The sequence below is a fragment of the Cryptomeria japonica genome, chromosome 9 (assembly GCF_030272615.1).
Source record: "Cryptomeria japonica chromosome 9, Sugi_1.0, whole genome shotgun sequence".
NCBI lineage: Eukaryota > Viridiplantae > Streptophyta > Pinopsida > Cupressales > Cupressaceae > Cryptomeria > Cryptomeria japonica.
In genome coordinates, this window is record NC_081413.1 from 464966507 (window position 1) to 464991999 (window position 25493).

Sequence of the window (25493 nt, forward strand, 5' to 3'; positions counted from 1 at the left end):
TCTTATTCAAGACAGGGTACCCATTCTTGCCTAGTGTTGATTCAAACTTTCTCTTATCATGACTATCATGCAAAGTATGCAGTTATGACTATGAATACTCTTTCCTTATTTGATAGATAGTCCTTTTTCATTGTCATACTCAACTTGGCACATACTTTGGTGAAGGTTTATAGCTTGACATTGCAAACTATAGGTCTATAAGCTTCTAGATGACTTTCCTCTTAACAATGTAAACCTATAGATAGTCCATTATGCCTTGAAGAATTATCATCTTTTGAAAAACTCCCAACAATATTGCTATGTCATCTTGCTATCACAAAAGACTATCATTTGTGGTCTACTCACTTGCTTTTTCTTTCATGACTGTCATCTTTTCTTAGAACAACAACATACTTCTTAAGATTGTCATAATTGTGTCTAGGCCTACTCAAGATTGTTTCCCATGACAATTTTATCTATTATATGATATCCTATAAACCTTCGTCATTACCTCCTTGGATACCTCTACCACTTATGTTGTTCTTACTTTGACATTGTTGTCCTCACGCCTATATATTGAAGGACATGTGGATAAATTCAAGTTTGTCTCCCATAGCTCATGTTGGTTATCCTTTTCAATCATGCTATTTGCCTTGATGGTTGTCATCTATGGTGTTTCAATAATAAATGACTATCATATTGTGTATGCCACTCTAATTTCTGATATGGGTCTACTCTCAGTGCATTGTCGTTGTGGATTTGAAATGTATTCCATTTATCCACACTACTTGCACTTTTATGGGTTGTGCTTTTTTGTTCATGACCTCTTCACTACCAATAATTTACTTTGAATCCTTCCCTTAATAGGCTTGCAATATCACTTATTTCTCCCCAAAATCTTAACTTGTTTGTGACCATAAACAAGGAAAATACATGGAAATACAATCAATGAAAGTTATTTGCATTGCATTATCTTTAACATTACTAAATTTTTCTTAGAATAGGTTTTTATCTTAAAGACACTAATATCACTATCATTTTGTAACTATAACATTGATCTTTCACTTCCTTTATTGTCCTTTCATGAAGAATATGGACTATCTCTATGCTAATGGCACTTGTCATTTATGTCATCGATGGATGTCATCTTGGTATTTATGTCCTTACTATTAAACTTCAGATATATACCCTCTTTGGCCATCTCTATGTCTGGCTTATGACCTTTGTTGCTTGTATTTGAATTAGAAATCAAATCTACTACTTAGTTTCATTGTGTATGCATTTCAAAGAAAACTATCTTGTTGTCTATGGTTGCCATCCTTTCACTCGTTGATTGCCTCCTTAGTGATGTTGATCCATATGTTTGAGAGTCTTGAGTCTATGTATGAAGGGAGCCTCATATTAGGGAAGGCTCTAGTTATTTATTGGTGAAGCTTAAAAATTGTCATATAAACTCCAAAAACCCTAAATATAGGAATAATCAAATTTGATTTTACTGATTTGTGTCTTTCTTGAATGGTTTAAGTTATTCATTTGAATAATGCATAAACAATTGAATTTTATTACCTTATAGTGTTTAAAGTCAAATTAAATAATATATTATATAAAAACTATAAATAATATATGTATTAATTATATATTATATTTTACATATATTTAATAAATATAATAAAATTAAAAAATATTTAAATATAGAATTTTATAACATATAATAAGATAATTGATGTAAAAGATAAAATACATCACAAATTATTTTGAAAAAAACTTTGTTAAAAAGAATTTTCTTAAGATAATATTTTGTAATATTAGTTTTTTTTTTAAAGCCAAATATTAATTAAATTACTTGAATAATAGAGCTGAATTCTTTTTGTTAAAATTTGCTTTAAAATGTCTAAATTAATGCCAATTTTAAATAGTACATGTTTTTCCTTAATCTTCCTTTGGTATGACATGGATATGACAAAGGCCACTTAATGGATGGATTTCAATAAAAACAAGAGTATGATACTTTTAACAAAAGTATGATTGAATTAGTATAGTTGGTTTTTGTTTTACGTTTCCCACCAATCTTCACTCATCTATCATCGAAAAACCAACAAGCTAGGGGAGAGGGACTAGTAGTTGTAAGGGCTAACTTCATCAACATGTAGCCATCACATGAAAATATCGTAAGACCTCCATTTTTTTTAGAAATGTTAAATGGACTCTTAACTATCTACAACTAAGGTTTGAAGGCGTTACTCATCATGCAACTCGTCAAAATAACACATCTAGTGTGAAGTGTCTAAAGATGACTTTTAAAAGATTCAACCAAAACTTAATCTAAAAATCCCTAGTAGTTGAATAAAAAATATCATTTGTAACTAGTATAATATCGTATTTTAATATAAAATATAACTTATATGTGACTTCAATGGACCAAATACCTATTAATAATAATAAATGTGTGTTATCTTTAACTTTTATATCCAAGACCAAAGGACCAATAGTTGAAGACAAAAAAATATTTGTTGTTATAAAAATAACATATTATTATATAAAATACAACTTATATTGAACACAACGGGACCAACTGTTTAACACTAAAACCTTTGGACAATTCCTCACATTTAATGGAAAAAAACACAGTATTCATTGTGTTCACCTTTTATATTTGTGATAAGACAAATTATTAATATGAAATACTCCAATGCATGTACATTGCTACCCCAATAGTTGTACACATAAGAATAATATTTTTTCACTATGATAAGAGTAATTGTTTAAGTGAGCATCTTATTTTATAAATGACACACTTATAGTGGATATCTATGATATTTTATTTGAAACAAAAATATATTTATTTCACTTGTTAATGAATGTATTTATGTCTTTTTTATATAACATTTATACTTGTTCTCTTGTGTTCAAGTATTGATCCTTTTTTTTATCAACATTAGGTAATTTTTTAAATTTACATCTAGGTTATTTATTTACAATATATAGTATAAATATGTGACAATACTAGATATTAGAAGCACAAGTGGGTGTACAACTACTGACCCCTCTTCCCTAAATGTAGATAAATGAGCGAGGAAGGAAAAAGAGTGTCGAGAAATGAACGAGAAATAGATGAATGAATGGTGAGAAGGACAAATGGTGTCTGCCAAATCTAACGGTGAGAGAGTTTTCAATTGTCTTCCACGTCTCTTGTTCGCTCAAAACCGTTGATTTGCAAAGTTAAGCCATCTATCTCACATAGGGAACACTTTCAACGTAAATGTTAAAAGATATTTTGATCAAAAATATAATGACAATTTTTTTCTTTTATGCACATTGCTTTTTTAATTAATAATATTAACATATTTTTTAATGCCGAAGACATTCCTATATGAAATGTGCATCCTATTTTTTTAGATCAATGATTCATAATTGATTAAAAGCATGCAACATGAATGAATTGATCTCAATTGTGAGTTTACAATTATACTAATTTAAAAACTTCCTTTTATAATAAAAAACTAAAAAACATATTTTAATCTTATTAATTAGGAAAAGAATGTGTATATAAGGGAAAATCTAGTTTTGCTATTTTCATCGTTTGATAATAATATTTTTTAATATTATTTTTTTGAAGTGTCAAAAATGAAAAAGAAAATTTTATTAGAAAATAAATAATTGGCTACTTTCTTCTTCTTTTTTAAAGATTAATTTTTCATTAAGTTTAAATTTATGTTTTTATCAAATTATTAATAATAATTATGAAGGTGCGGATGCAGATCTTATTGATAGTCCTTCTTCAACTGTTTCTTATTTGTATGGATTTGATTTCTCTCAAAAGTTAGCTTTGGAGAAATCTCCTTCTGTTTCCTCCCCTATTGTTAAAACTCCTAAGAAGAGGGGTCGGAAACCAAAATTGGCTAAAATCAAGGAGGAGATTGCGGCTGATATTCAATCCACTATTGTAGAGAAATTTTCTTCCCAAGTCAAAACAAGGAGGGCATGTTGCTCTCCTTGTGATAAATGAGGATTTTATCTTGGAATGTCAGGGGCTTAAATGCCCCTGACAAAAGGGGAAGGATCAAGAAATTTCTTGATTCTTCAAAAGTGGATATCATCTTATTGCAAGAGTCTAAACTTTCTCAGGATTCTTTTGATAACATGATTTCCAAATGGTCCCTTTGGAAAGTTGTTCATGTTCCTTCTTTGGGTGCTTCTGGTGGTCTTATAACTTTATGAAATCCTAAATCAGTCAAAGTTGAGATGTTATCTTTTGCTTCTCATTGGCAGTTGTTAAAGGTTGGCTGGTTTGAAGTCTCTTTTGTTCTGTTTAATATTTATGGTCCCACTTCTCCTTCAGATAAAATTGACTTATAGGATTCCTTATCTGAATTGTTTTTACGATATGATGATTTTTTTTATTTTGCTTGGGGGTGATTTTAATTCTCTTCTTTCCCCAGATGAAAAAAGAGGGGGTAATCCTACAGCTTAGAAGGTTATTGATGACTTTTCTTCCTTTGTACAAGATAGTGCGTTATTCGATATTTTCCCTTCTAATGGTTCTTTCACTTGGACTAATAGGAGATCTAAATGCCAGATTGCCTCTCACCTTGACAAATTTCTTATTTCCCTAAACCTACGTTTGAGCAACTTTTCCTTTTCTTATGAGATTCTTACCTCCTCAGATTCTGACCATTTCCCAATTTTGCTCAATTTTGATAAATTGGATCATGTTTCCTCTGTTATACCTTCTTTTAAGTTTGAAAAAATGTGGTTCAATCATCCTCATTTTCTTTCTTTATTAAAGCAATGGTGGATACGTGCTCTGTTTTGCAAAGGTACTAAGATGTTTCAATTTTATTCCAAACTGAAATTTGTGAAATCTCAAATTATGGCTTGGAATAAATTGGTCTTTAAGAATATTTTTCATAAAAAAGATTATTAGACATGGCATTAATTTGAAGGTTGTTAATGAGGAGATTATTAGACATGGCATTAATTCCTCCACTAATGATGCTCAAAAGAAATTGCAAGCTTACTGGGAGATCCTTTGCTCCCAGGTTGAAATCTATTGGCAGCAAAAGTCTCGTGAGGTTTGGCTTAAAGAAGGTGACAGGAATACTACTTTCTTTCAAGCTAAAACCAAACTTAAACAAACTGCTTCTACAATTTTTAGTATTAAGGATTCTAAGTCTGGTTATGTCCTTAATTCAGATCAACAGATTAGAGAGGAGGGGGTGTCTTTTTTTAAGGAATTGTTATCTCCTTCCTTTTCTTCTTCCTCTATGGATCATCATGTGGATTTTCTTTTAGATTCTATCCCCTCCCCTGTTTCTCATGAGGATAATGAATTTCTTATGAGGCCTTTTTCTTTAGATGAGCTTCATTCTGTTGTTTTTTCCATGGCCCCTGACAAAGCTCCGGGTCTTGATGGGTTTAATATCTTGTTCTTTCATAAATGTTGGGATTTTATTGGTTTTGAATTATTAATGGCTTTGGAAGAGTCTAAGAGGGGTGGGTATATCCTTAAAAATTTTAACATCACTTATATTGCCCTTATCCCAAAATCTAAGAATCCCCAAACTTTTGCTGAATTTAGACCCATTTCTTTGTGCAACTCTATTTACAAAATCTTCACCAAGGCTATTTATTTAAGACTTAAAATTCTCCTTCCTCATATCATCTCTCCTCAACAAGGAGGTTTTGTTCTGGGTCAAGAAACTCACGAGGGAGCAAGTGTTGCTCATGAAACTTTACATTCCATAAATTCGTCCAATATCCTAGCTTTTGTGGTCAAACTTGAAATGATGAAGGCTTATGATAAAGTTTGCTGGGCTTTTTTTCTCAAAGTTTTGAGAAAATTTGGTTTCTCTGAAAGCTGGTGTAAATGGATCAAGAGTTGTATTTCTACTGCTTCATTTTCTGTCATCATTAATGGAGTTCCCTCTGGATACTTTTCTTCAACCCAGGGTGTTAGACAAGGAGATCCTTTATCTCCTTTCTTATTTATCATTATGGCAGAAGCTTTTAGTCGATTGGTTATTAAGAAAAGGGATTTGGGCTTTTGGCAAGGGGTGTTAATTCCTAATTCTGATATTTCAGTCACTCGTAATCTTTTTGTTGTTGATAAACTTTTATTTGGGTCTTATTCTATTCAAGAGGCCACTCATATTAAATTTATTCTGGATACTTATACTGCTAGATCTGGCCAACAGATTAGCCCCCATAAATCCAAGATCTTCATTTTAATACTCCTCAGTTGGTGGTTGATAGACTTGTGAATATCTTAGGCTTCCCAGTAGACTCTCTTCCTTCTACCTATTTGGGGATTCCTTTCTTTATGGGATCTGCTAAGTCTTCTTTTTGGAATTCGGTTATTGAGAGACTTAAATCTCATATTTCTGCTTGGAAGGCTAGGTGGCTGTCTCTTTCGGGTAGGATATTTCTCATTAAAACGGTCCTATCTGCCATTCCTAATTACTATATCTCAGTTCTTCAAGCTCCCAGATCAGTCATCTCCTAAAAATGAAAAGATTATTCAATCTTTTCTTTGGAAAAATAACATGACAGAATATAAAAAGATTCCACTAATTTCTTTGACCAAGATGTCTCTTTCCAAGCAAGTTGGTGGTGCTGGGATTTAGGACTTATCTAAAAGAAATAGGGCTTTTGGGGGCAAACTAGTTTGGTCTATGTATACTAAGCCCCAATCTTTGTGGTGCCAAATTATGTAGGCTAAATATTTGGATTCCCAGAATCCTTCTAGGATCTTCACAATTTCTAATGCTCCACAGGGGTGGTATGCTATTTGGAACTTTATGATCTCATGTAGGGAAGTGGTCTCTAATTTTCTTTCCCAACAGGTCCATTCGAGGGAGGTTATTCTTTTTTGGAAAGACTCCTGGAATGGCTTTCCCCCTCTTTCGCATCATGAATCTCTTGCTTCTATTTCAGTTGTTCTTTCTCAATCATGGGGAGTTAGATTGGTTGATTATGTAGATAGTGTTGATTTGTTTTCTCACAAGGTCTCATGGAAGGATCCCTATACTTTTCCATCGTCCTTGCAGGAAATTCAAAATTTTAAATATGTTTTGCAAGACCGAGTGGCTTTCCTTTCTAACATCAAAGATCAACTTATTTGGTGCCCTTCTAAATCGGGAAACTACTTTGTTAAATAAGGATATTTTGTTGTTCAACAAATGGCTAATCAAAATGCTCCTCATCGTGCCTTTTTGTTCTGTTGGAATAATTCAGTATTACCTAAAGCTGGTGTTTTTTCCTGGCTTGCGCTGCAAAATAGAATTTTGACTAGTGATCATTTAGTCGAATTTAATATTGCAGCCTCATTTTCTTGTGTCTTATGTGGTAAAGATCTGGAAGATGTCAATCATCTTTTTCTTCATTGTGAGTTTGCGAGTAGTTGTTGGCATTTTGTCCTCCAAAAGTTATCTCGTTCATTCCCTTTGCCTTTATCTTTATGGGACATGTTTCAGTCTTGGCCAGTTTTGTATTCATCTTCTCTATTTGCTTGTTTGTGGTTTATAATTCCCTCTTCAGTCATATGGGCCATTTGGTGGGAAAGAAACAAGCACATTTTTAGATGTGACTCATCGGATTTATCTGTTGTTCTTGGGATTTTGGAAAGAAGTATTATTGAGCAAGTTAATGCTCATGTTTTGAAATATTTTAATATGAATTCAGAGTTCTCTTCCTTGGACAATTTTATGATTTCTTCTTGGAAAAGTATCATTATTCCTGTATCACCTGCCTTTCCAAGGATTCAGAAAACACCTATAGACAAAAATTCTATAAAATGGCATCCTCCTAATGCCCCTTTTTGTAAATTGAATTTTGATGGATCCTCCCGTGGAAATCCCGGTGATTCAGGAATAGGGATAGTTTTTTGTGATCATTTGGGTTCTTTATTAGCATTAAAAGCTATGCCAATTTCTTTTGGCACAAATAATATGGCCAAGGCTTGTGCTCTTTTAGAAGGTCTTGTTATGGCTAAGGATTTGAATTTCAAATACCTTCATATTGAAGGTGATTCAGCTATTGTCATTAATGCTTGCAAGGCAAGAAAAACTGATAATTGGCATTTCTGGTATTTTCTTGAACAAATATGGACTCTTCTTGATACATTTGATCACCTCATCATCTCACATGTTTATTGTGAAGGTAATGCATTGGTTGATTGCCTCGCTAATATGGGTTGTGACAAAACCGTTATTGATTCCTCTCGATTGGGGTGTGATTTGATGAGCTTCCCAAACCTATTAAGTATAGCCTGTAGAGAGTCGAGTATTTAATCTTTCTTATTATATGATTTCTCGTTTATACAAGTTGATATTCTCTCCTCTTGGTGAGGTATTCCTTTTCATAATTCCATTTGGTTTTGATTTGAGGTACTTTTCTTTACTCGATCATCACTTGGCATTCCTTAATGATGAGCTGGTTGTTATCGATGTTGTTTGTGTGTTTGGTACTCTCTCCTGGTGCAAAATATGGAGATATTTATTTTTACATTGGGAATCTGTCCTTCATATGCCATTTAAAGTTTGGCATGGCGTTGTTTTCATGATTATCTCTATACGCTGCTTCTTTTGGTTTGTCAGATTTTTTATGATATATCTCCTCTTTCTTTTCATTTACGACATAAAAATTTTGGGCTTCATTTCTCTCTATCATTTCTGCATTCACCTCTTCTCTTTTGGCATTTGTCTATAATGGCGGACCGCAAATCTCATGTCATTGGTGTCAGTTATGTTTTGGAGCCTTGTATTTCTTGTAAATTCTCTGTGTTCTGTAGTATATATATATATTTTGGTTGTAGGTGTTTTTTGGTGCAGGGGCATGTTAATTTTGATTGTAGGAGTTCTTTGTTGCAGGGCCTTCAAGATATCCCATGAAGATGGATCTGTCCTTCGATGCTGGTTTAGTCCTCTTGCTTTTTAGAGTTCTCTTCTTCATTCATTGGGCAACCTATGTTATTTCTTTTTCATGTCTTTATTTTGTAAATAAGTTTGCATGCTCCTATTCTGTAAAATGAGCTTGCATGCTCCTATTTGTAAATGAGCTTGCATGCTCCTATTTGTAAATGAGCCAACATGCTCCTTTATCGATCTCTATTTTGTAACTAGCTCCGGCTAGAGGATTGTTCACTACTTCTCTTCTATAGTCATGTTGATGAGCAATGACCAGAGTTTTTCTTGCTGGTTCTTTTCTCTGAGAGCTTAGCTTGAACCAATTTTTAAATATATTGTAAAAATTATATATTATTAATAAAATATATCAAGTGGCATTGCCACTTTGCCCAAAAAATAAAATAATAATTAAGATCTATTAGAATTAATTTAATTTATTCATCTATTAAAATTTTAATAATCATAAACTAATAATATTTTGAATAAAAAGTCTCTTTTACTTCTATGTTCTTTTGATAAGAATAAATTTTAATTTTATCTTCTTTTATTATACCTTGTTTGTTATTATTAATTTATTCTAATTATCATCATCTTCTTCTTTTAAGGTTTAATTTTCATTCACTTAAATTTTTATGTAAATTATTTTTGTCTTTTTATGGAATTACAAATAATAATTAAAAGATAATATATTTAAATTCATTGATAATATTTGTATTATTAAATTTTAATTTATTGTAGAATAATTATCTTTAATTTTTTTATTTTTTTATATAATAAAATAAATTTCAATTTAAAACCTAAATTAAAAGTTTAAATTGAGAGATCAAGAGAGAGGAATTAACTTTTGCTTACTTGTAGATATCATTTGTCCATGGGGAGTTATGCTTAGGGTAGCATGTCATTTGAATATTATCTTCATCTTTATTTCTCTCCCATATTTATATCTCCTTACCTCTCCTCGTATCACTCTCTTCTCCCTCTATTCTTTTTTATTGTATCTATATCTCTATACCTCCCTATTTTTTATCCCTCTCCCTATGTCCCTCTTTCCTATGGCTCCCTCTTTTAATATCTCTCTACTTCTCCTCTAGCCTCTTTTTATTTCTCTACATCTCTGCCCTTCTATATCTATTTATACATATCTTTCTCCCTCTCTATATCTATCTCCATATCTCCCTCACACACACATTCCCCATTTCTCCCTCCCTATCTTTATCTCCATATCTCTCTCACTCATATAGACTCAGTCTCCCTATTTCTCCCTCCCTATCTCTATCTCTATCTCCATCTCTCTCTAAAATGCTCCTCTCCCTTTGTCTCTCCTACACACTCTCTATATATCACTTCCTATATCTTTATCTTTGTCTCTCTACCTCCCTCTCATTCATTGTATCCCTCTTTATTTATCCTTCCATCTCTTCCTCTCTCTCACTCTCTCTAAATTTAATAAGTTATATATACTTGTCTATCCTTTCTATTCCTATCTCTACCTCTTTCTATCCCTGTTTCTCCCTGTTTCTCCTTCTTTTTACCCCCCCTCCCTCTCTCCCCATCACTCCCTTTGTTTATATCTCTCTACTTCTCTTCTCTCTCTAATTCATACACACACACTTGACTTGTTTCTCACTCCGTGTCTCTATCTCTATCTCTATATCTCTATCTTTTCCTATCTTTATTTCTCTCCCTCTCTCTAAACATTTCTCTATTACTTATCTCTATCACTTTATTTCTCTCAATATTGCCCCCTCCATCTCTATCTCCATATCTCTCCCCCCCTTTGCTATCAATATATCATTATCTCCACCTCTCCCTCTTATTCATTTTATCACTTTTGTATGATACATATATCTCTTCATTTCTCTTTATCTCCCTCCCGCTCCTCTCTATATCTCTTTATAGACATCTCTCTTTATCTCCTCTCCCTATCCCTCTTTGTTTATTTATATTTTCTTTTATATATCACTCTCTATTCTTCTCTCTATCTCATTTTATCGATATCTTTCGCCACCTGTATCTCCTTATTTCTTTATTTCTCTCCCTATCCCTCTCCATCTCTCTATATCTCCCTCTATCTATATCTCTCCCTCTTTCTTCATTTGTCCCTGTCCACCCCCCACATTCCCTATGTATCCCCTCCTCTCTCTCTCTCTCTCTATATATATATATATATATATATATATATATCTCCCCTTGTATCTCTATCTCTCTATCACTCCATCTCACCATTTATATCTCTCGAGCTATCTCTCCTTCCTCTATATACCTCTCTATATCTTCCTCTCTGTCTCTCCCTCACTACCCCCTACCTTTATATTTTTATCTCTCCCTCTACATCTCTCTATCTATTTTCCCTCTTCCTCTCTCACTCTATATTCCTTCCCACCTCTATATTCCTCCCTCCTCTCTCTCTCTCTCTCTACATGTGTATCTCTTTGTCTATCCATCTCTCCTCCCCCTATGTCTCTCTCCTTTTAGACCTATATATTCATCTCTCTCTCTCTCTCTCTCTCTCTCTCTCCATCTTCCTCTCCTCTTTCTCCATCTCCACATCTATCTTCTTCTCTATCTTTATCTCTTTGAACCTCTCTCTCTTGCTCTCCCCCCCCCCCCCCCCCCCCCCCCCTCTCTCTCTCTCTCTCTCTCTCCCAATTGCAAACATAACACGAGTTTGTTGGTAACAAAACTTGATTATCTTCCTAATTCAAGGTTTGGTTTCAGTTGTGATTGGATCCTTGCAAGTGGATGCAAAGTAGATTTGAAGCTATCACTTCTCTATTGAGATCTTTGTTGCACAAACATCATCATTTTCTAAATGGCCTACCAATTGACCTCATGTACTACACAAATTTACACAAAAATTGACCAAATTTTCCCTAATTGACCTTCCAAACCTCTTTAGCATACCCATTGCACACCAAGGTACAATTGCTAGTTTAATTTATATCATAAAAGATTTCTTTTTTAAAATTAATATAAATTTATGCATACAATTGAGATTAATTTTATAGTCTTTCATCCTTCTCGTCAATTTTGAACCATTGATTTCAAGAAGTAGGTGGTTCATTTCATTTTAATTTTATATCATAAAAGTTTTTTTTTTTTAAATGTAATATAAATCTACTTATATGGTTGAGATCAATTCTATAGTCTTGCATCCTTCTTCTCAAATTTGAACCATGTTTTCAAGAAGTAGGCGGTTTATTCTTTTTAATTTTATATCATAAAAGATTTATTTTTTAAAATTAATATAAATCTATGCATATGGTTGAGATTAATTCTATAGTCTTGCTTCCTTCTCCTCAAACTTGAACGATTGATTTCAAGAAATAAGTGGTTCACTTCATATAGGGAATGCCTTCAAATTTTATATCATAAAAGATTTCTTTTTTAAATTTATTATAAATTTATGCATATGGTTGAGATTAATTCTATAGTCTTTGCATCCTTCTCGAATTTGAACCATTGATTTAAAAAAATAGACGATTCACTTCATATAGGAGATGCCTTGGATATAATAAAAGTTGACCTAATTTGAAGGTCGATGTCTACTCAAACATCAAGATAGACGGTTAATTGTATTTATTAAATAATTAATTTAAAATAATTAAATTTTTTAATTTTCAATTATTTTAAATTAATAAACAAGTTCATATCTTGATGTCGCCTTGCAAGCACGACTTTCTTAAATCCTTGCCTTTCGATACCCTTGTTTCAATAGAATATTTACATGATACTGTAAACCACTGCAGCCACAAAGGAGGAGCAAACATTGTAAATCGCACTTAAATTTCACCTAGATGCTTTAAAAACCTGTCTTTATTGGCCTAGGCTTGTCTTTAATGATACTCTATGCAAAAAAAAGAAGACTTGGATGCAACAAAATAACAAATGGTTAAGTAAATGGAATATCTACTTGAACACGTGCCCCACCAATGGCAAGGAGTTAAAAGCATTTGTTATAGAAAAGTTTCACAAGTGCACTTGGGATAAAAACCTTGGGAGAAATAAAAAATACTAATTGAAGAGTTTAACCCCACTTGTAATTATCAGCAAAAGAGGTACACAGGGGCCAATATTCCTCGGAGAGCCAAAATCCTTATTACTCAATTAAGAACTAATTCTCACCAACTTCGTAGTGAAACCGGTCGTTGGAAAAGATCTAAAGAAGATTGAGAGAGAGTGTGCATTCTTTGTTCAACGGATAAAGTGGAAACGAAAAAACACTTCATTTTAGAATGTGAAGCTTTCAAGGACACTAGAGACAACTATATTAATATCTTGACAGCTAATTCTTGGAACACTCTTTTAGAGAGGAAATTGTTTGAAGCACTTATCATCAAGCTGGATAAGAAGAGAGCTGAAATGAAAAAAAAAAACAAATTTCTGGCACCCCAAAATCGTGAAACCCCAGCTTCTCGCAAATAACTCAAATCACAGACGAGTCTTCTCTCCTGAAACGCTCTTGTATAACAGAGAACTGAATTTATTCCACGGATTGTTTGGTGCGAAATGTGAAAGCTAAGCACCGTTTGAGAAACGACTATTCGAAAAAATAAACAAGAAATTCCCTCGTCCTTTTCACTGTGTTATTTTCACCAGAAATTTAATCAACTAAAAACGGAACTATTCTGTTTTCTTCAATATACCCTTTTCATTTACCATTCTTTGCTTTTCCTTACGTATCCTTGTGCCTGAGTGCACATGGTTTTCAAGCCTTCCCCATTCACCATTCAACATCAAAAAACACTCCCGCCAAGGATTTGTAGTCCAGTCAACAAAAGCCCATTTGTGTTTTAGCCGTGAATACTCTGTGATTTGTTTGGAATGCCTCGCGAACTCGCTACTCTTAATTCCACACCTACTGATATTTTTTCTGCTTAGGCTCATTTGGTGATTGACCCGCTTATTGGGGAGTCACTAGTAACAAAGAGAAAATCATAAGCTCATGTATGAAATTTGGACAAAATTCAAGAAGGATTTTTTCTTAAGCCTGCATTTTTCCGGATCATAAACAACTCATGAAAACGATGGTATTTATATGAACGACAATCGACATCCAATTCCTTGACAACAGCGATATGAGGGGCTAGTCCTTGAGGGTTGAGTGGAGGGTTTGGCGTCGTGAAAGGTGTCTGCTAGTACAAATCCTTTTGTGGGAATGTGAGAAAATCACAAAATATAGCACCCAATACTGATAAAATTGTGACTACGACATTTCCTCGAGCGCTCACTTTGAATCATTCTGGGGCACGTCAGGGATTGGAGATTGAAAAAAGTAAAAATCCTTTGTTGGTGTTGGAAAAAGTCAAGTTGCAAGACAGCTCCCCGTCATAAAAAGTTATTCGGAATACTAGTAAAATATATATTAACGTTTTAATACTATTGTGAGCATGTCTATAACATGCATGAATTTACATTCACGGTCAGCTTCACGCTACACACATTTTCACGCCTGGGAAGGAGTGAGACAAAAAGGCTTCAATAAGTGTGCTTATATCAGGAGGATTTCAGTTCGAACCGCCCCAAGAGCAACAGTATGTTTTTATATTTCCTTTATTCTTATTGCATGAAAGCCTGTATTCTTTTCACGCAATAATGTTAATGAATTGGCATAAGTTCTATTTTCGTGTGGGGTTAATGCTTCTTAATAAGCTCTTTTCTTCTTTCTATGATTGAGCCATTCTCATTCTTCTATAAATTAAAAGTATAGAGATATAAAGTGCCCCGATCTTTTAGAAGCACATAAAAATCACCAGAGATGATGCTAATCTTAATTTTTCCATCTCTCAAGGTGTCTCAATCATATATTCTGCGAAATATGTTGAATTTTTGAGTTTGAGCTGGTGAGGCTCAATTTTCAATAGCAAGGCCTAGTAGGTACTGAGAAAGATCAATTCTCAATGGCAAGCCCTATTAGCTGCCTAGGTTCACAGAGAAATATTCTCAATATCAAGCCCTACTAAACATGATTTTTTGAGTTTAAGCTAGTGAGGTTCAATTCTCAATAGATATATATATCGAGAGAGAGATAGAGATAGAGAGACTATCATCATCATCATTTTTCGAAGGATGAACATAATACCAGCCTCTGATTTGTAGTCCATGGAACTTGAAAATCTACATATCTCAGAAGAAATACCATTTCCAAAAACAGTAGTGGCCCACCTGAAAAAAATAGAAAAGAAGTGGCTCTAAAATTAAGTTAACTGCAAAGTACAGATGTAAAACCCTTTTTAGATGAGATAAAGAAACTGATGGAGAAGAAGAAAACTAATTTGAAGAGATATTTCAATCACAGCAGTTAGCAGCAGAGAGAGGATATTCTTTCCATCATAAAGCATGAGCCCAGAAGGAGGGGCTTTTTGGTATGATAAATCATGTGCACAACAACCTTACCAAACACCAGAGAGATTATCGTCATCGTCATTTTTTTTCAATGGATGAATATAATACTAGCGTCTGATTGGTAATCCTTAGAACTTGAACATCTACGTTTCTTAAAAGAAATGCCAATTCCATCAAGAGTTGTGGTCCACCAAAATACTTACCTGCAAAGTACAGATGTAGAAATCTGCTAGATGGGATAAAGAAACTGATGGAGAAGAAGGAAACTAATTTGAAGAAATCTTTCAATTGCAGCAGTTAGGGGAAGAGAGAGTAGATTCTTCCCATTAAAAAGTTTGATCCCAGAAAGAGAAGGTTCTTGGTATGATAAATCATCTGCACAACAACCTAAACACGCACCAGAGAGATCATCATCATTATCATCAAGTATTTTCTTAATGGATGAATATAGTTTCAGCGTCTGATTTGGAATCCATAGAACTTGAGCATCTGCATTTCTTAAAAAAAACGTCCATCCCATCAAAAGTAGTGGTCCACCTGAAAAAAATGAATCACAAACAAGAAGTTGTTAAGTGTAGGTTTTTATTTTCCTAGTTGGGTTTATTATTTTCCCTTTTCCTAGGTTTTTCCTACACTTTAATTAAGCTTGTTTAGGTTAATAAAGTATGTTTACTTAAGACAAGTGGGTATTGAGGCGTCGACATGTTATGAGGAGGTGCATTTACTATGTTTAGACCATCATGGTGGTCTCTCCTCATTGGCCGGTATTGCCACCTCCACCCCTCTCTTGAGTCTATATAAACATGCTACCTTGCATTCATATAGTTGGAGATAGTAATTTGATGCTATTTTGCCTTGGAGCACTTCACATCAGTTTTCTCTCGGTATCACTGTTATGCTGTTTATTTCATTTTCATTTACAGTTTATTTGATCTATCTCTTTCAATTCAATTCTGGGTTGTAATCTGTTTTTTAGATTTTAACATAGTATCAGAGCCTGTTTTGAAAGATTAGATTATTGTAGAGATCTTGTAAAATCTTGCTGTATTTTCTTTTGCATTTTGCATAATTTGAAAAACCAGCAAAGGTTTATGAAGATCCGGTAATATTGTTTTACATATATGTTTTTGTTGTAAAACAAGGTTTTTGAAGCTTAGATTTGTGAAGGAACTTTCAAATAGTGTGTTTTCAGGCCTAACAAACCTTTCTTTTGTGTTTGGAAGGCCCCAAAATCTCTATTTTCATATAAAGTGTGTGCAGATCGGACACAAGAAGCTTTGCATGTCGTTTTTCCTTGTTGAAGGCGTTTTTTTTAATACTGTGGCCCCATCTTCCGAAAGTGATAAAGAAAAACGTTTTTTGGGTTTGTTTCGCCGTTGGAAAAAACCATCTAGGTCGTTGCCAGTTTTTTTATTCACTCAACAGATCTTTTGAAAATCATATATTTGACTCACACGAGGTCTGATATTTCATATGTAGTGGGCCTGGTCTCCAGGTTCATGCAGGAGCCACATGAGCTGCATTGGAAAGCAGCTATGCGAATTCTTCACTATGTATAGGGTACTCACAGTTATGGGATTCATTACACAGCGGGCGTGGATATTGACTTGGCGGGATATACAGATTCAGATTGGGCAGGTGATTCTCAGGATCGCAAGTCCACTTCAGGGTATTGCTTCTCTCTTGGTTCTGGTCCAGTTTCTTGGTCGAGCAAGAAACAATCTGCTATTGCTCTTTCATCTACTGAGGCTAAGTATCGAGGAGCAGTTAATGCTTCTACTGAGGCCATTTGGCTTCAAAACATTCTCACTGAGTTTGGCATTTCCTTTCGAAAGCCTACAGTCATCTTTTGTGACAACCAGAGTGCTATTCAGATTTCTCGCAATCTGGTCCATCATCAACGGACCAAGCACATTGAGATTCACATGCACTATATTCGAGAGCTGATTCATGAGTAGGTTCTTGATCTTCAGTACTGTCCGACATCGGATCAAACTGCAGACATCTTCACCAAACCCTTCACTGAAAGCAAGTTCATTCATTTGAGATCTTTGCTTGGGTGGCGAAAGGTGTTCTCTTTTGTTGGGGGGGCTTCTTAGTTCCTTTTTTCTCTCTCTCTCTCTATTCTGGGGGGGTGTACTCTCCTTTGTTGGGGGGAGCTTCTTCTTTGTTGGGGGGGAGGACTATGTACATGGGTACCTCATCAGGCTTCATTTGTCGGGACCCATATTTTCACCCACCTAAGCTATGCTTAAGGGGGGGTGTTAGTGTAGGTTTTTATTTTCCTAGTTGGGTTTATTATTTGCCCTTTTCTTAGGTTTTTCCTACACTTTAATTAAGCTTGCTTAGGTTAATAAAGCATGTTTACTAAAGACAAGTGGGTATTGAGGTGTCGACATGCTATGAGGAGGTGCATTTACTATGTTTAGACCATCATGGTGGTCTCTCCTCATTGGCCGGTATTGCCACCTCCACCCCTCTCTTGAGTCTATATAAACATGCTACCTTGCTTGTATTTTCATATAGTTGGAGATAGTAATCTCATGCTAATTTGCTTTGGAGCACTTCACATCAGTTTTCTCTCGGTATCACTATTATGCTGTTTATTTCATTTGCATTTACAGTTTATTTGATTTATCTCTTTCAATTCAATTCTGGGTTGTAATCTGTTTCTCAGATTTTAACAAAAGTAGAACTTGAGCATCTGCATTTCTTAAAAGAAACGTCCATCCCATCAAAAATAGTGGTCCACCTGAAAAAAATGAATCAGAAACAAGAAGTGTCTCTAAATAAAAGTTACCTGCAAAGTACAGATGTAAAACTCTGTTAGATGGGATAAAGAAACTGATGGAGAAGGAGGAAGCTATTCCGAAGAAATCTTTCAATCATATCAGTAAGCAGCAAGGAGATTCTTCCCCTTATTAAGACAAGCTTCTTGGTATGCTAAATCGTGTACACAACAATCTTGCCAAGCATCACAGTTGTAATAACAAGGTTCTGCTAGGACTGGAATAAGCCTCACCAGTTGCAGAGGAATAAACTAAAGCCTCGGAACTTCAGGCAGCTAAAACAGATAAAGTTCCTTCAATTGCATTATTGTTTTGGTCCTCCTGGTGTTATATACTAACATTCTGTAGAACTTTAATAAAAAATTGTCTCGTTACTTGCGGACTTCAGAAAATTGGTAAGAAACTGAGAGAGAGAATAGAGTGGCACAACCATCTCGAAATTCTTGGTATAGCAAGTTCATGTAAAATGCATTCCCAAGATCAAACAATTCATGAATTGTTTGAGTGGAGTAATATGTTTGCTAAAATCATTTTCTTGCGAGGCTACTAATGTAAAGTTGTAAACCCTTTTGACATGCTAGGATTCTGTCCTATGTTCCATAGTATTTCTGGGATGGGGACAGTAGGGGATGGCAGGATGTGTTTCTAGGAGGGCAGGGGATTAGAGGTCTTCATTTAGCTGACAGCAAGGGATGGCAATAAAAAGTTAAGGAAATTTCATCATTCATATATGAAATTCATCATATACATATAGAACCATATTACATAACATTTAAAGCTGAATTAACAATTTACATAAGAATCCACACAAATTAGCAAAATTTGATTGCTTTCATTGTCAATATGCATATATATTATATTACAATTACAACAAAATGCCCAAAGACCACAAATTACAACTACGATAAGGTAAATGGATAACCTCAGTAGATTTAAAATTTATGTTCACACTTGAATCTGGTTTTCCAAAAAACATAAGTATGAAAGTGACATAATTGTAGATTAGTCCTACTTTGTAATACTGATATAGGATCTCTCAGTTAAGTAAATGATGCATGTTTCCAGCAAGCGTGTCTCATCAAACCATGTCCAAAATATGTCAAAAACACTTGGTTCTGGAGTATTTATTAAAATACCCAATGCAAAATTTCAGTATCATCTGTCACAGCATTGTGCTTTCTGAAACATAAGTATCCATATTATATAAAGGAGAGTATTAAAAACGTCAATTAGCTGTTATAACAAAGATCACACAAATTTAGATATTCAAGACATTTTGACACACTACATCCAAGGGCAGAGTCAAGATTTTGTTCTTTGATTAGCATACCCAAGGATCCACTTAAAATGATCTTTGACAAACCTATTATTGATCTGATCATTAAATAGCTAGACTTTCTATTTTCTAATACATCTTTACATTGATAATGGGCTAAGATACTGGTTCATTCCTTGCCGTGCCCAGGTCTAGGTCCAGGTCATACTTGATCTGGATTAAGGGCTGATTAACAAGGGGATTCTGTTAGGGCACGTGCAGATGATGGTGGGCTCATCCTAGATGAATGGAACCCAGCAGAATAATCATGTGCCCTGCTCAAACCCTTTGCAAATTGTGTTTAAATTTTTCAAAAGTCTCTGTTTTTTGTTTTTGTCTTGACATTTTATAAAGAAAAATGAAAGTGGCTGGTTGCCAAGCACTCACACCAGTGAGCAGGACAGGCAAGTGGAGGCTGCAGCCTGGGCTCTCCACCTACCCTATGTACTGCCAGCGCGATCACCTTCAGTGTATTTACACTCTGTTTATATCTGTGTTTCACCTGCAGCAGGCTTATGTAAACGAGAGACATATGGAAAGCAGCCAGAGAAATGTGATGGATGTGTGCTGCGATATTTTTGATCTTCTATTTGATCATTGTGATTAATAAAATACATTTTTGTCTATTTTTCCATCAATTTTTTAGCTTTCGCTAATTAATAATAGGCTTTTGTGACGAAGGTCATTTATTTATTAATTAAGGAAAGGCCTTTTAAGGTTTGAAAAATTTATAGATGTTTCAAGGATGAAGAATATAATGAATATTTGGATTTAATGAAGGCCATATATGTATGTTTTCTATATGTTTTTTTAACAGGTGACCCAACTTTATATATATATGTTTTTTGCACAGACGAATCCAACCCCATTTTTTTTTTCTTTTTGCCAAATCTATGTACTAAACCTCTGAACTTGAACTTGAACTGGCTACTGTTGTCGGGTAATTAAGCATTAAGGTAAATTGTGTTAGTGTCGGCAGTTAACCCATCGGTTGTCAGCAGTTAACCTGTCGGTTGTTAGCAGTTGGCACCAGGTAACTGACTAGACTCCTTTATATTGTATCTGTTTCTAGTCTTTGGACATGCTATTGTAGTCGAACATATTGCTATCATTGTATGTATTGGCTTATTATGAATCAATAGAATACTTGTGAGTTCCATATATTCTGTGTACATCTGTCATTTATGCAATGTCTTAACCTGACACCCTACGGGGAAAACATTTGGCACCGTTGCCTAAGTAAAAACCTGGGAGCAACGGGAAAAGGACGTACTACATGGCACATGGATAATGGGACAACCATTACCAGAAGGAATGAGTGACCCTGACAGAGAACCCGACGAATTGTTCGAGGGGGAAAAGACACTCACGAAGGATTTCTCCTGCATCCTACAGGCGGCAATCGAAACACACGTACGGAGGGAAGCCACTGCCGAAAATGTCCCAGGGCACAAGGATTTTTGGCTCTCTAGAACCGAAGGGAAGACATCTACCGAGAGAACCGACGATAGCAAATTCTACGAGAATTTAGGGAGCGCCAAGAAGAGGAGCGCAATACATGAACTCTGACGGTCAGCGAGAATAAATAAGAACACCCCCATTGTAATGAGTATGTCAGTGACATACATTATGTACGAGGGATGAAGTAATAAAAGTTTTTTTTGTTTGGTTGTGTACATGGTATGTGCTTGTTGTGTACGGAAGTGATTTATGCCCAATATACTAAATAAAGACAAAAATAAAAAGATACAAAGTGACGAATGGGAAGTGGCACAAAGAGTGTTGAATCTCATACGACATATAGAACGAAGGCGTAGGCTAAGGCAGCTTGTCGACGGACGACCGGCCGAGGGGTTGCTGGAAAGGGAACCCAGGAGGTGTCACGGAGGTTGCGGAGGCAGAGATAGACAGAGAGAATTACACTCTCTACACTGTTGTAGGGTTGCCCGAAGGGAACTTAGAAGAAGTCACAGAGAGTGCCGAAGGAGAACTCTACAGTTCACTAGAATACCACCATAAGATAAGAAGTCGCGAAGAGTTGGTGGAACAAACAAGGCGAAATCTAAACCTGATCGACGCTACAAGAGACCTCCTAAAGAACTTGTCCATTTCGGAGGACAACTAGAGGGAGACAACCAAGCGGAGGGAGACGACTGAAGGTGACGATACAACCGAAGGTGATGAGGGAACACAAGGGTACCGTACGGGAGGCAATTTGTTCGGTTCGGGGTCAACAACCTTCTCCGGAGGACCCATGAGTGGAGGGTGAGGTGTAGGAGGCGGAGGCGGCGGATCACTAGGTACAAGCACACAAGGCATCAGAGGAGCGAGACCCCACGGTGGGATGGCAAGTAAACAGAAATTGCCAAAGTTCACAGGGGACGGCAAGGAGGACCCCGTACGACACTGCCGTACATGTGAAACTATTTGGTCAGCCAACGGAGTGACGGACCAGGATGAGTGGGTACAACAGTTCCCAGCCACGTTACGCGGAGTTGCCATAGATTGGTACTCCGATGTTGACAAGCAAAAAGTGGCCACATGGGCCAATCTACAGAAGGAATTCAAGGAGGAGTTTCGGTTGCTCCATGATGACAATGAAATCGTAGCCGAGATATACAGTACCAAACAAGGTCCCAAGGAGATAGTACGGGTATACAGCCGGAGGTTGAAAGAATTGCTGGGTAAAATGGAAAGCCAACCCACAGATGGGCTGAAGAAACGATGGTTCATTGAAGGGTTGAAATCCTCCCTATCGAAGAAGATGAAAATTGTACCCCCGACGTCATATGACGACGCCTATAATAGGGCGATGGACCTCGAGAGCGAACACAAAACGTCAAAGAAGAAGAAAAGTAGTAAATTCTCATCCGACGATGATGAAGACTCTGACGGAGAAAGCAGCAGCGGTGGCGAATCGAGTAAAAAGGTGCACGCGCTCCAAAAGGATATGGAACGAATGCTAAAAGAATTCAAGGCCATGAAGGGGAGTACAAGTAAGACTGAAGAAAACGACGTGTGGTGTACGGACTGTAGGAGTGACGGACACACCAAGGGGTCTTGCCCCAAGAAGGCTTTCTGCGACATTTGTCAGATTGCCGGACATTTGACAAAGGAATGTCCCTACAATATGAAAACCAGGAGCCAACAAGTTCTCTTAATGCAAGAGCAGCCGACCACCGGAACTTTGCAAACCGCGAACAATAATGCATCATTTGGCAAATACCGGAACAACTAGCGAGGAGGGAAGACCAATAATAACAATAATAATAGGGGTCGGATCCAATATGATGCGAAGGGACGACCAATGATCCAGTGCCGAGCCTGCAATCAATGGGGCCACTTTGCGAGGGAATGCACCTTAGAAGAAACTCCACAAAAACTATGCAAATGGTGTGGGCTTGGAGACCACGATGATGGAACTTGCCCAAAGTCTGGAGTGAACCTGCTCAACATTGATAGGACGGAGGAACGGGTACTGGCAATCACACGGTCACAGGCAAAGAAGGCCACATACCCGGATCCTCACACGGAGAAGCAACGGGCGCTAGAGGTGAAGGCTGAAGTGGCAAAGGAAATGTTGGCACAAGGGAACACTTAGGAAGCGGCAAGTACTTCCCGCTCTGAGGCTGAGGAAAATATCCCGAATCAAATGCTGCAGATTGAAGTACCTGTGAAGATGAAGGACCTCCTGAAAACGATGCCGCAATTATGTACGACACTCCTACGTACAGTGCAAGTAACTCCACAGAGTTGGGTGACCCGGAATACGGATGTTCCTGGCGGAACACCAACAGACCCATTGGTCCTGACACTATACAGTGGTCGGCACTCGGTGGTGGTAGAAATGGGAATACTTGGCACCATTTTGACCGACACCATTGTCAACGGCGGGTCGGGAGTGAATGTGCTTCCGGAAGAAACCTGGAAGAAGCTTGGCAAGCTGGCGTTGTGGCCATCAACCTTCAACTTACTGGGAGCGGATCAACATGGTATCAAACCCCTTGGAACGCTCATGGCGCAACAAGTGACCATCGGGACACAACCATTTGTCCTCGACTTTGTGGTGATTCCGCTCGCAAAGAAAGGATACGACGCCATTCTTGGCAGAGGGTGGTTGGTGGCGGCCAGAGCGAATCACAACTGGAAGCGTAATACACTGTCCATGGAGAAAGCCGGGCGAAAATTTATTATCGACCTGAAAACACAACTCGTGAGTGAAGAACTCGCGTCAAAATCGGAATCGGATGACGAGGGCGGAGTTGATGAAGGAAAGTACAAAAGGGAACCGGATGAGGAAGGCGTCTTGGGAATCCAAGGATGTTCGGAAGATGAGACCGATTCCCTTAATGGGCTCTTCCACTGGCAAATGGAAGACTACGAGCTGCTGTATGGGTGCAACATGTTGGAGGTTGACGAGGAGCCGGACGAAAATGAATTTCCGTCAGCGTACGAGGAATACACAAAAGGGGATGCTCCTATCAACGAGACACCAGCACATAGGTTTGACATGACGAAACCAATCCAGTACGAAGAGTCTGTAAAACCTACAAACCTCGGCATGGAAGCAGAGCCAAGGAACATCCTGGTTGGCGACGACTGGAATCTAGTCCTGAAAGCCGCCGCGTTTAAAATATTCATGGAATACAAGGATGTATTCGCCTGGACGTACAAGGACCTCAAAGGGGTGCCACCAGAACTGTGCGTACACCAAATTTCACTCATACCTGGGGTCGTACCTGTACGGAAGAGGCCGTACAGAATGAATAAAAACTATGCTGCGAGAGTGAATGATGAAATCGAGTGTATGCTCGAAGTTGGGATTATTTTCAAAGTGCAGACCAGCGAGTGGGTATCGCCCATAGTGATATCCCTTAAAAAGGAGGCAAACCAGATCCGAATCTGTGTGGATTTCAGGTGCCTTGACGCGGTCACCATAAAAGACCTGTTTCCAATACCATTTACGGATAACATCTTGGAGGAAGTGGCCGGTCATGAAATTTATTCATTTATGGATTGATTTTTTGGGTATAACCAGATATCCATTGCCGAAGAGGACATTAAAAACGACCTTCATAGTGGAAGATGGCGTGTATGCGTATAATCGAATGCCATTCGGGTTGCGCAACGCGCCAGCGACATTTCAACAGATAATCCTTCACATATTTGACAAGATGTCAGCAGGGAACTTCAAGGCGTTCCTTGACGACTGTTCCATCTACAGCAACCAGGACGCACATCTGGCCACACTTGGCGAATGCATGGAGAGATGCAGGCGAGCCCGCTTAGCACTCAATCCCTAAAAATGCAGATTCATGGTGCCTCAAGGGAAGCTGTTAGGACACATAGTGTGTAAGGTTGGACTCAAGTCTGACCTAGACAAGATTAGGGTGATAGTGGAAATGGAGGCACCGACAGATGTCACGGGAGTCAAATCCTTCCTAGGACACAGGGTATTATAGGCGGTTTATCAAAAATTTTGCTCAAGTATCCTGCCCTCTGGACAAGCTGACGAGGAGAGGTGAATGGTACGCATGGGGGACGACTCAAGAAGAGACCTTCCAAGAATTGAAGTCACGGTTGGTAGGTGCGCCAATCCTGACATATCCGAATTGGGACAGAGTTCCATGTACACGTCGATGCATCAAATTTTGCCATAGGGGCCACATTGGCGCAGGCTAGATCACCCGATATACTTCGCGAGCAGACTCTTGTCAAAAGCGGAAAAAAACTATAGTACGACAGAGAGGGAAGCCCTAGGGATGGTGTACTCCGTCCAAAAGTTTAGACATTACTTACTGGCCACGCCGTTCACATTCTATGTGGACCACCAGGCGTTAATGTACCTGGTGAATAAGCCAATCATTCAGGGGCGAATTAGCCAATGGCTGTTGCTGTTGTAGGAGTTTACATTTAACATTGTTGTACGACCTGGGAAAAGCCATGTGATAGCCGACCAGCTATCTAGAATCAAGTCAGGGGAATCGACGGAAGGAGTAAATGAAGACTTCCCGGACGCCCACTTATTCCGCATTGCCGTCCTTCCTGCCTAGTACACAAGCATCGGGGAATATCTGTCGACATCACAATTCCCTAGAAAGATGCCACCAGGGGAGCAAAGGAAGCTTGTACTAAGGAGTAGGACGTTTCAACTCATTAATG

At 37.0% G+C, this 25493-nt stretch overlaps 1 protein-coding gene across 6 annotated transcripts in view; it reads left to right on the forward strand.

The window, feature by feature from the left end:
- Positions 1-13213: 13213 nt before the first annotated feature.
- LOC131072032 (dihydroorotase, mitochondrial) overlaps positions 13214-25493 on the forward strand; it is a 113025-nt gene continuing 100745 nt past the window's right edge. For 2 of the 6 annotated variants that reach the window (XM_058008042.2, XM_058008044.2), the window contains exon 1: positions 14325-14416. Coding sequence is in view for 2 of the 6 variants with exons in the window: in XM_058008039.2 (XP_057864022.2) it covers positions 14273-14416 (144 nt within the window). In the remaining 4 variants the exon portion in view is untranslated. Of the gene's footprint in view, positions 14417-25493 lie in introns of all 6 variants that reach the window. The other 4 variants (XM_058008039.2, XM_058008038.2, XM_058008041.2 and 1 more) reach the window with 4 other exon arrangements.